This window comes from Arachis ipaensis, chromosome B02 (assembly GCF_000816755.2).
Source record: "Arachis ipaensis cultivar K30076 chromosome B02, Araip1.1, whole genome shotgun sequence".
Taxonomy (NCBI): domain Eukaryota; kingdom Viridiplantae; phylum Streptophyta; class Magnoliopsida; order Fabales; family Fabaceae; genus Arachis; species Arachis ipaensis.
In genome coordinates this window covers 85,044,161-85,056,260 of record NC_029786.2, presented here as the reverse complement: position 1 = coordinate 85,056,260, position 12,100 = coordinate 85,044,161, and the positions used below count along the sequence as shown (strand labels likewise).

Genomic DNA, 12,100 nt, shown 5'->3' with positions numbered 1-12,100 from the left:
AAGCAAATTTTAAATTAATTGTTATTGTTCATACCCTGATCCACAACTTAGTTAGACCTAAAATGAGTAAAGCCCAATCAACACTCTATAGATATCAATATTCAGATTTTTATTATTATTTATCCGACCATATAAAGTCGAACATGACGATAGGGGTCTAGCCCTATTTATCTAAATAAGTAACTAACTCTTAACACTACAACAAAATAGCATTTTGACGACGGTTTTTTTAATGCTTGGTGACAGTTTTAACTGTCACTAAATGGTTTTGCGACGGCTAAAAAAAGCGTCACAGATTTGAGCGTCGCCAGCTGACATAGTGACGGTTTTGGACCACCGTTGGTAAGGAGTGTCGCTAAATTGTTTGTGACGATTTTTTAAAATATAAAACCATCACTAATTTATAACACTTGTAAAGGTGTTTTTTTATACTATATTTCGCGACGTTTTGAAACCGTCGTTAAATTACTAAATCATGTGACAATTTTTAAGCATATTTAGTGACTATTTAAACCGTCACTAAGTTACTAGTTCTTATGATAATTTTTAGGCATATTTAGTGACTATTTAAACCGTCCAATATTTTTAGTGACATTTTTTTGCTTTGAAACCGTTACTAAGTTACTTATTCCTGTGACAGTTTTTTTCTGTATTTAGTGACTATTTTAAACTGTCATAATCTCTCTAACATCAAAATTTCTATTATCAAAAATTGAATTCTCCATAAATGACATTGTTTTTCAACAAATCCAAATTCAATCCCACAAGTTTTACAAAAATAGTAACAATGTATTTCAAAAGTTGAATTCTACAAATTTTAATTACATAGTAATAATCCATATGTAAATTCAAAAAATTCCAACTTAATCCAAACTTGTAAACCTAACAATTCAATCATAAAACTCCTTTAAACGTTGGATGGCCTATGTTGTTGAGGTTCATGACTGGCAGAAGAATATGGTCTTGTATGTGTCGGTGATTCAAAATCTGCAACCTACAATTGAAAATAAAAAAATATATATTTTAGAAGGATACTTATCAACAAGTGTTATACAAGAAGCTATGATTACAAACTATAATCATTTTAGAAAAAGTTGATGACAAAAATTAAGTACGCAAGTCTATAAAATTAAGTATAACATATATCCTTATCTTACCTCAGTAGGAAAACCGGGTGGCAATTGACCCTTTTGATGATTCACAAGAAAATTTACTTGCTCCTGTAGCAATTGTACTTGTAACTTCAAGTTTTGATATTCAGCTCTTGATGGTCCACTAGTTGTAGTAGATTGCATAGACTCTCTTGAGCGGGATAAGGATCCAATCATTTGAGATGGACGAACACCAAATCCCATACCTCTAACATAGCTTGAATTCTCTTTGCCAAATACTTTAACATATGCTTCATTTTCAGAAGCACCCTCACCAATTTCCTTCTGTAAGTCTTCCTGGAGTGATTCATAGACAAATAATAATGTTACATATGCAATATTAGTCCAATAGAATTTATCAATTATTTTGCAAAGAAGTACTACAATTTTATTAAGCAACAGGAGTACTGCTCTTTTAAAGAACAAAATCAAGCATTCAAGCCTGAAGATAGAGCGCTTTACTTTAATTTAATTACTGCTTCATATTACTGTTGTTAGGAATGAAATGATGTAATATATACAAAGGAAAATGAGAAGAGAAATTCAAAACTTAAAATGCTCTTAGTCTTAGCAAACCTAAAAAGGATACATAATAATGAAATGAAAAGGGCACTATGTTAATATCATTGTGGGAATAAATATAGATTAGAATCTTATCTTACATTTTTTTGTTGTGCTTCCTCATTGACAAATGTTCCATCTTTTTTCTTGTGAGTGATAGAAAATATTTCTCCTCTACTAAACTGTCGCCCAGTTTCAACTTCCTAACATTATTAAAAGATTGGTCAAATTAAAATATAACTAACACAAAAAATTAAGAAAACAAAAATACTAAGAAAGTAAACAAATGTACAAGTTCATGGCGTTTCCTAGCAAGTGTTTTTGAGCTAAGAGTGTGAGGAATTTTTAATTGTTGTCGATTTGTAGCATTCTTTTCACACAATTCTTGCACATTAACAAGCATAAAAGTTAATGGATCTTAAACACAAATAAAAACTAACAAAGAACAAATGTGTTTACCTGAGTTTTTGGACTCAATCTATATTCCAAAAATGCAGCCCAATGATCTTTGGGAATTCCAATTAGATTCGAATTAACATTTGCATCCCAACTAAGTTCCAATTTATAATGCTCATTGAATAGCTTGCATCTATTATTCTTTCACTTATTTCCAAGATTTGACAAGATATACCTTTTGTGTTCATCATCATTAACAACAAATATTTTCTTCAAAAAAAACATAAATATGTAGTTAGTATACAAAACTTAAGGTAAACACAACAAATAATATTTTTCAAAATAAAAATATAATAAAAAATAGCATACCTTAATAGTATTCTCAAAAACAGCATCTTTGTATTGCATTGGAACCTTATGCCAAGTTTTGTACATTATAGAAAAATTATTAAAATTACTTGCAATGAGCCCCAAAACACCTCCCAAGAGTCCACCGGATTCTCCAATTGGCTGACCACTTCCATTCCATTCTATAAGAACTCGTTTCCTACTATGATGAAGGGAAAATGCATCTTTTACCTTAAGATGCATACTCTTTTCAACCCCTTGTTCATCTAAAAAGAAAATAAAAGAGCTATTATTTAAGACAATTAGTAATTGAAAACAGATTATTTGAACTAGTAAATTAATAAGAAAAAATAACATACCTACAACAATAACAAATCATGTGGTGTTCCACTTCTTTCTAGAAATAGCAACTCCATTTACCTCTTCATTATTAAGAAAATCAGCATCTGATAGGCTATGACTATAAACTTCATTTTGAATGGATGAACTTTGAGGTATATGCTCTTGTTGACTCGTGCCTTTAGAAGATGTTGACTTAGAATGACTTGGAAGATGTCTTTTTTCTCGTGCCAAGATAACTTCAAAGTAAAAGAATTAGAAACCTAATTAAAGGATTTAGAAACTTCACAATATTTTTATCATAGTATGCTAAAAGAGGAGATAGTTACCATTTTCATCATTTGAAAGATGAACATTTTCTTTAGCATATACAACATTCGGTTCAATATGTTCATCTTCTTCCTCTTCAAATTGTACAAGCCTTCTCCTTTTAATACCTGCAATAATATAAAAAAAAGGAAAAATAATATTAGGGGATGACACTTTAAGAATTGGATAAAATTAAAAATTGAGATATGAGCATTTTCTCTTGCATTAGGGGATGACACTAGTCTAGCATTTTCAACATCTTTGAAGGATTTTTTAGGACTTTGATACTTTTTTATTAGCCTTCTTCTCTTAATACCTGTAAAAACATAAAAGAAATAAGAGAAAACTATATTACTTAAATAAAAAAATAACAATCATGTATAAATTCACACTTTAAGAATTTGGTAAAATTGAAAATTGAGATATGATCATTTCCTCTTGTATTAGGAGATGACACTATTTTAGCATCTTCAACATCTTTGAGGGATTTTTTAGGATTTTGATACTTCTTTATTAGCCTTTTTCTCTTCATACCTGTAAAAACATAGTAAAAAATATAATTAAAGAGTTCCATGTTAATTACATTTAAGAAATACTCTTAAAAACTAATAAGAAATTACATTTAAGAAATTAATTTTCAAGTAATATCACCAAAAAGTAGGAATATTAAGCCTTTTAATTTGGCCATGACCCTTCTTAACAAGATCGATCTCACACTTTCTAGCTAACTTCAATTTCAACATGCAGGACTCTTGGGCAATCTGCAGAATATTCAAGAAAACAAATGCTACAGCTCAAAGAGCACTCTCTCACTCTTGGGTTTATACTTTACTTGAAACACCAACCATCACTACCAATGATACAGATCACATATTCCAATTTTGTTCATCCAACATGCCAACAATGATGGCAAAGAAAACTAGCTTCATGACCCAGTTTTGCACTAGTAAAAATAGCAGCAACAGTAGTCTCGCGATGTGAAATATATTAGCAATCTCATATATATATATTAGCAATTCCATTTCTGTCTCATGACACATATGCTACATTAATTTATTTCCTATAATATAGAAGTTAGACACCTAAGTCAATATGAACACAAGAAAGTTAGTAAGAGATGGTTTTTTTATACTAGTAGTGATGGTGGTTTTTTGCTTTTAGCTTTTGCTATAAATTAGTCATCAAGCTCACATCAAGTTTATAGGTGCACAAAAACAAAACTATCAGGTTTTACAAGGATGGACATAAGATAGAGAGATGAAATCTAAGACTAAAGTTCAGCTAATTAGCTTTTCCATTTCTAGTATAGCAATTTGCATAATTCAGGAAGATGACTAACTGATTCATGATGTCATCAAGGCACAAAAATATCAAAGAAATCAAGAGAAGAAATAATAAAGGGAGAATTCAAAGAAATCTAGTTGAAGCATTTCATCGAACATGTTAAGTGCAGAAAAAAGAAAATGAATTCTATACTCTTAATACTGTTACATGCACACAAACAAAGTAAAACAAAGCACAATTGCATGATATATAAGTAAAATGGAGAAGAATTATGACCAGAACAATTCCGAGATTGTAGAAAGCACAAAGCACAAAGAAAATAAGTTAGAACTCCAATACAGAAAAAATATAATTCATATATCAAGATTGATAGCAATATCTTGTTTTGTTTAATTAAGTTCATTTTATCAAAGAAATAAAATGAGGAAAGCCTGGGTGATTATTTACTATAGAATAATAAATTTTAGCAACATAGTTACACAATCAGTGATATAATGTAAGGACTATTACTTAACAAAATAAAGAAATAGTAGAATAAGCTAATTATGAAATAAGACTCTGGTTTAATATATCTGGAGTGTGCTACATGTATGTACGGAAGAGACACAATTAGAAATGCAGCTAACGCACCCAGTACTTTTCCTTAATTAAAAATGCTCTTAATTAGTTTATATTGTGGAGCAAGCTGCTTGCCATCTTCGAAATCCATCTTCACAATATGCTTAATTAGTTTTTGAATGAACCACTTTACTGTATCCATGCATATCCTCTTTTGGTTTCTCTTAGTATTGGTTTGACTAATGCATCATGCATCATTGCCATGTAATTTGTCTTAGTTTTTTTCTTCATTTGCTATGTAATTTCCATTATGCCTTATATTATTTTGTTTTCTAATTAAAAATCAAATGAAATTAGAGCAAGCAATCACATTGCAGCCAATAAACACAATTCACAATAAAGAGTAACTCACCTCTCACCACAATGAGGACACTCAAAAGCCGACAACAAAATCTGCACAAAAGTTAAAGGCAACAATGCATTATGCTTACATATCATAATCACAAATTCATGCTTCAAAAATTAATCATATAATTAAAGCACACAATAAATTCCTATTTAAAAAGGCAAAGAAAGAAATTATTGAAGTATTACCATAACTCAATAAGGATAAAGCACACATACCTTTCTGAAGTGAGGAATTAAAGTGAGTAAGAATCTTGTAATCCACTACGAAACACAATAGAAATGAAATTAAAATCACTCTAAAAGGGGATATTATTATAGTGGAGGAGTACTACTTGTCGAAGAGAGAGCTTGAAGCCTTGAAACAGAGAGAGATGACGAGGAGAGGTCTACCATATCAGTGCATCAATTTTATATTATCTATCCTTCTAATTAGAAATGTATCAAGTCAGCCATAATTTTAGTTGAAACATTTCATCGAACAGGTTGTGTGCAAGTAAAATCAAAATGAATTTTAAAACAAACAAAATTTAAAGCTTCCAACAAAACAATCCTCCATATAATAAGATACAAAGCATGATCTCTCAGACGAAGAATAAATGAAAAATTTAAAATCACAAGTAACAGTACCAAAGAATAACAATCATGTATAAGTTATTTGATTTACATTAATCCATTCACAATTTCACATTAAAAAATTAGCAAACAAAGCATAAAAAGAAGAGAAGAACCGAAGAAGTGAAAGTAGTGCGACTAACCTTTGATGGAGACACGAACGGAGACCGGCGGCGACACGGCGGCGAGCTACTCCAACCTCGAACAGAGAAAACAGGGAGGACGCAGACAGCGGGAAGGAGGACGCCGAGCTACAAGAGAGGGCCTGGGCTACAAGAGAGGACGCGGAGGCGCCAACAGTACGGACGGCAGCGACACTGTCTCAAAATCGTTGCAGGGAGAACCTAGGGTTTTGGCTGGGTGATTTTGAACTTTGCTTGAGTTCAGAGATAGTGATTCATGAACAGGGGGTGTTGGGGGGAAGGGGATGAGTGAGGGCTGAACATTGGGGAAAAAACCAAAACAGTGCCGTTTAACAAGCATCGATCCAATTTCATTTTAAAATATAGAAATGGTTATCAGAAATAGAAAATAAAAAAAGAAAAAAGAGAGAAAGGAATAAATTGCTAGTCACGCTGAAAAAATTATATAAATAAGTGTCACTATTTTATTTAATAACGACTGTTTAAATAAGGGTCATAAAATAAGTGTAGCTATTCATCAAATTTGGTGTAGTGTAAGATATCTCTTAGTAATCTAGAAAGGAGATCTCAACAACCTCCCTAACAAAAGGGAACAATTATCCACTATCAAAAGTAGAACTACTCTAAAAGGTGGTTATTGACTCTACATCTACACTTATACATACTTGACTCTCTTAGGTATTCTTCGAACCTAATCTACTAAAAACTTGCCTAAAACCTTTGCTAACTTAAGTATCGGAGTCCCTTGCAGGTACCTGATGGGCGGACTACCGTCGGTAAGGAATTTCACAAGATATTCGTGTTGCAAGTATAGCCCTCAACCGACAAATAATCCTCGAATCAAATTTTAAGGAATTGGTTGTCACAAGTTCAACCCCAATAAAAATAACCGAAGTATTCAAACCTCGGGTTGTCTCATAAGGAATGGGCAAACATGTGCATCAACATTGGTTAGAATTCCGAGGTTGCAAGTCATGAGCAAGAAATTAAACGAAGAGACTTAACAAGCAAGAAATCTTAAAGTGCAAGAAACTAATTCAAGTAACTAAAGCAGGGTATGAGCAAATCCAAACTAATAAGAGAACATCCAATATAATTCTACTCTAAAACTAAACAAGTAACTATAACTAAGACAAAGCAATTGGAATTTTTGGATTTCAAATATGAATAATAAAAGTAACTCTTGGCTAGGCATAGGAATTTGGATCACTATCCTTGTCTAATAACCATATCTTGACAATTATGAGGAACCAAACTCACTAGGTCTACCTCTAAGATCTTTAAGTACGTAATATTTACTCCTAAGCTTGAGGTACGTCAAGTGGCTTGATCAATCTCAACTCACAAGTCCCAATCCAACTACCAATTGACTTAGTAGTGGGTTAGTGTCAATGGATATCAACTTGACCACTAAGGGTTCTCAAATCACCAAACCAATTAGACCCAATGACTCAAGTTTACCTAATTTCCTTAGCCTAGGCCAAGAGTAAAGAAAACTACTCCATAATTAAAGACAATATTTCATCAAACACATGGTAAGCATTACTAAAAGACATGTTCAAAATGCATTTAAATTGAAATTAAAAGGTACCCACTAACAATTATCAATAGAAAATCACTCAAACAACTCAATTAATCATGAAAATCATCAATGTAACATTAACAATTCAAGATCCACAAGATTCACAAAATGGGTAGAAAATGACAATTGACAAGAGAACATAAATCTAGCACAAGATCTAACAAAATTATACTAAGGAATTCAAATTAAGCAATCAAAACTAGAAATAAATAAGATCCAATTTAGAATTCAACAAGGGAGGATTAAATCAAACTAGATCTAGAGAGGAACAAGGGTTTTTCTCTCTCTAGAAGAACAAAAACCAAAAACTAGCTAAAATTGTTGTCTAAGTGTGTAATGAATGATCCCTCCTTCCCCCTAGAATTCTTGGGTCTTTTCCATGCAGAACCAGCTTGAATTTAGGCCTGTTGAGCCTCAAAAATCGCCGGCCACTATTTCTTTAATGAGGTCACGTGCAGCTCGTCACGCGTACGCGTCATGCACGCGTGCGCGTCGATGGAGATTTCGCTAATCCACACGGATGCGCCAATCTTCGCACGCCATTCCAACTTTCCGCACCCACGCGTGCGCGTGAGGTGCGCGTATGCGTCAAAGCTGAATTTTTCCCAAAATTCAATTCTTCATGTTCCTTCCACTTGTGCATGCTTTCTTTCTCTCTTCTAGGCCATTCTTACCCTATAAACTCTGGAATCACTCAACAAACACATCACGGCATCGAATGGTAATAAAAGAGGATCAAAATATGGCAATTTTAAAGCAAAAGAAGCATGTTTTCCATCATGAAGCAATATTAGGAAGGGAACACAAAACCATACAATTCTTGTGAATAAGTGCAGAAAATATTGATAAAACTCCTCAAATTCTACACAATATAAACCACAAAATTGGAGTTTATCAGTACCACCCTCCACTTCCTCACAAGGAACTCAGATGGTGACACATCGACATCAGAAGACATCGAACGCTACCCCAAAAGGAGTCTGGCCCTCACGTTTAGGACCCAAAGCAACCCAATTTCAGGTAACCCTCAGAACATTTGCACCGTTGCCGAAAACCTAGAAGTCTACACTCAATCATGGTGGACGATCATCCCAAAGATGGACACATGACATTCGAATTCGTGCCAGAACGTCACAACGATGATCGTGCAATAGTAATACCCCATGGCAAGATAGAGCAGATGGATTCTAATGGAGAAGGGACTTTGCAAAACCCTTAATCCAGAAGAATCAACTCAGAGATACACCCACCAGAGGATGCAGTGAACCGACATTCAACAGAACTCATTGGCCTCGTGCACGAACACCATGGCCGATTAGAACAACTCGAGTAGGAAATAGAGCATCAAAGAGAAGTTGAAAGAGACCTGAGAAGGGAAGTATGACAATGAAGAGAACTATAAGAAAAGCTTTTGAAATTAGAAGTCGACCTTCAAGGTTGGAACAATCATGTAGATCGAGAAGAAACCTCCTTTGGGAGGGGAAGATCCCTTTATCGAAGAAATCATGCGGGCTAGAGTTCTCAAAAATTTTAAAATCCCCGACATGGACCTCGATGATGGAACGACCAATCTTAGACATCATCTAAGCAATTTTAAAGTCGGATGTACTTGGCTGATGTGTCAAATGCAACTCATTGCAAAGCGTTCCCGATGACGTTAACCAAAGTGGCGATGAAGTGGTTTGATAGTCTACCACCCAGGTCCGTGACCTGCTTTGATGATCTTACAAAAAAGTTTCTCACTCGATTCTCAATCTAGAAAGACAAAGTCAAACATGCTCCAAGCCTCCTAGGGGTCAAACGGGAGGTCAGAGAAACTTTCCAAGCTTATATGGGAAAATTCAACAAAGCCTACTTGGAGATCCAAACTCTACCTTTAGAAGCAGTGATAATGGGGCTAGTTAATGGCCTCAAAGAAAGACCATTCTCTCAATCCATATCAAAGTCACATCTAACCTCCCTGTACGAGGTACAAGAGTGAGCAGAAAAGTATATCAATATGGAGGAGAATGCTCGATTAAGAGAATCTACTCCAGGACATAATCTTCCTTACCAGGCTCCGGATAAAGAGAAAGAAGCAAAGAAAAAGGATGAGTATAGGTCGGGCAAGTCTCAAAGGTATCATAACTATACCCCTTACGAGTATCCCTCGCGGACATCTGTAGAGAGATCTGCTATACTGAAAAGCTTCCACCTCTTCAGCCCATCAAAAACAAGAAAGGTGAAAGTCAGATAGAGTACTGCAAATATCACAAGATATATGGACATTCCATTAACAGTTACTATGACTTGAAAAATGTGATAGAAAAACTAGCTAGAAAAGGTCGGTTAGAAAGATACTTGGCAGAAATATCGGACGAGCATGAAAAAAGGAAAAGAGAGAAGAAAGATATAGGTCGACAAGATTGGCCACCACGAACTCCTAATAGACACATCCACATGATAGCTGGAGGATTTGTAGGAGGCGGAGTAACTAAGTCTTCTTGCAAAAGGCATTTGAAAGAAGTCTATCAAGTCGGGAAGGAGATCGAATCCCCCGACTTGCCCACAATTTCCTTTACGAAAGAAGATGTACAAGGGATAACACCGGGGCACGATGATCTTGTCGTGATCACAATGATACTTGTCAATGCAAATCTTCAGAGGACTTTGGTGGACAAAGGAAGCTCGGCTGGCATCTTGTTTGATCCTGCCTTCGACAAGTTAGGGTTGGAAGAAAAAGAATGCAGGGCATACCCCGACACTCTTTTTGGGTTAGGAGACATGTCCATCCAACCTCTTGACTTCATTCCATTACACACCATTTTTGGTAAAGGTATGAAGTCCATAACTTTGAGTATAGACTACATTGTGTTTGCCATAGCATCAGCCTACAATGCCTGATAGGTCGGACAACATTAAACTAACTTGCTGCGGTCGTCTCCACCCTCATATTCCAGTTCGTATTCTAAATATTTTCTGGTCATTTTTACATTTTTATTTTTCTCATACGCAGTACCAGACAGACCTATACATGTACAGTGAATTACAATGCTGGTACGCATTTTTTCTTAACTAATTATTTTTTCGCGCTCCAATTATTTTTCAGAGTTCAAATTTTATCTGTAAATTTTCAAATTGTGAAATTTAAATTTTTAACTCAAATCCGGTAGTTTAGGCACTCTTCACTCGATTTTAATTACATAATTAACTTGTTAAAATTTTTTACTCTTACACTTGATCCCTAGGAGGCTTGGAGCATGTTTGACCTTATCTTTTTGGATGGAGAATCTGGTAAAGAAACTTCTTGCAAGGTCATCGAAGCAAGTTACAGACCTGGGTAGTAGACTATCAAACCACTTCATTGTCGCCTTGGTTAACCTCGTCGAAAAAGATTTGCAACGAGTTGCATCCGCCGCGTCGGCCAAGTACATTCGGCTTTTAAAGTTACCTAGATGGTGTATCGGGTCAGTCGTTCTATCATAAAGGTCCATGTCGAGACTTTTAAAGTTTCTGGCAATCTTAGCCTGCATGATCTCTTCTGTGAATAGATCTTCACCTCTAAAGGGGGGTTTCTTCTCGATCTGCATGGGTTCTCCGACCTCGAAGATCGGTTTCCAGTTTTTTAAATTTTTCCAGATCCTTTCATTGTCGTACTTTTTCTTTTTAAAGCTCGTTTAGTTTTTTATTGTTGCTCTAATTCCATCTTAAGCTGCTCCAATCATCTATGGTGTTCGTATACCAATCCCATAAGTTCTGCTGGATTTTGGTTCACCATGTCCTCAGGTGGTTGAATTTATAAGTTTATTCTTCTGGGTTGAGGGTTTCATGAAGTTCCCTCCCCACTATAACCGTCCGCTCTGTCTTGCTGTAGAGGTATCACTATTGCGCGATCGTCGTTGTGATGTTTTGGCCTGAAGGTATCAATATATTTATAAGTGTAGATGTAGATTTAATAACCACCTTTTGAATAGTCTCATCATTGGTGGTGGGTTGCTTACTCCCTTTTGATAGGGAGGTTATTGAGATCTCCTTTCTAGATGAATAGAAAAGATTTTAGGAGACTGATTCGGAAAAATAGGGCTAGGATAGCGTCGCTGCACCCGACCTCATAGGTATCATTTCAGCCAATATATGTTAATTTGGATTTACTTAATTTGAGCTTTACTTAAATAGTGGGCCAAGGTATGAAACTGTACTCATTAATTAAAAAGATTAATGAGTACTCATTAATTAAAAAGTTTTAATAATTTTTTTATCTTTTAGTAGTTTACCTACGTTGAGAAATACTAGAAGGTGAGTAAAATTTATTATTTTTTGTTATTAATTAACTAGCAATATTTAAAAGTATGGCTTAAAAATATATTATTGAATTAATTATCTAAAAAAATTGGATTGATAAATAAAAATTACAATTAAAAAAATAAAAA

General features: G+C 34.5%; 2 protein-coding genes across 6 annotated transcripts in view; both read right to left on the bottom strand.

Moving 5' to 3' along the window:
* The window catches only part of LOC107625569 (transcription factor MYB3R-5), a 93,888-nt gene that overhangs the window by 46,502 nt on the left and 35,286 nt on the right, over positions 1 to 12,100 (bottom strand). The gene's annotated exons all lie outside the window — the stretch shown is intronic.
* Positions 703 to 3,675, bottom strand: LOC107625571. 5 transcript variants are annotated; one of them, XM_021116074.1, is made up of 7 exons: positions 3,125 to 3,232; positions 2,816 to 3,034; positions 2,478 to 2,722; positions 2,005 to 2,378; positions 1,814 to 1,915; positions 1,158 to 1,448; positions 703 to 994 (listed from the first exon to the last, which is right to left on the bottom strand). In XM_021116074.1, the coding sequence occupies exons 4-7, from the start codon at positions 2,113 to 2,115 to the stop codon at positions 908 to 910; spliced, it is 591 nt and encodes a 196-aa protein (XP_020971733.1). In that variant the 5' UTR covers positions 2,116 to 2,378; positions 2,478 to 2,722; positions 2,816 to 3,034; positions 3,125 to 3,232; the 3' UTR covers positions 703 to 907. The 5 variants fall into 5 exon arrangements, with proteins under 5 accessions (XP_020971733.1, XP_020971734.1, XP_020971732.1 ...); XM_021116075.1 differs by having other exon boundaries at positions 2,877 to 3,034; XM_021116073.1 differs by lacking the exon at positions 3,125 to 3,232 and having other exon boundaries at positions 2,816 to 3,118.

Bases quoted from the DNA above. Each gene is read 5' to 3' on its own strand.
- LOC107625571 (XM_021116074.1), bottom strand. From the start codon at position 2,115: ATGCTTGTTAATGTGCAAGAATTGTGTGAAAAGAATGCTACAAATCGA. The intron at 1,916-2,004 runs GTACATTTGTTT...TAATAATGTTAG, and splicing joins CTAGGAAACGCCATGAACTT to GAAGTTGAAACTGGGCGACA. The intron at 1,449-1,813 runs GTAAGATAAGAT...GAATCACTCCAG, and splicing joins AGGAAGCACAACAAAAAAAT to GAAGACTTACAGAAGGAAAT.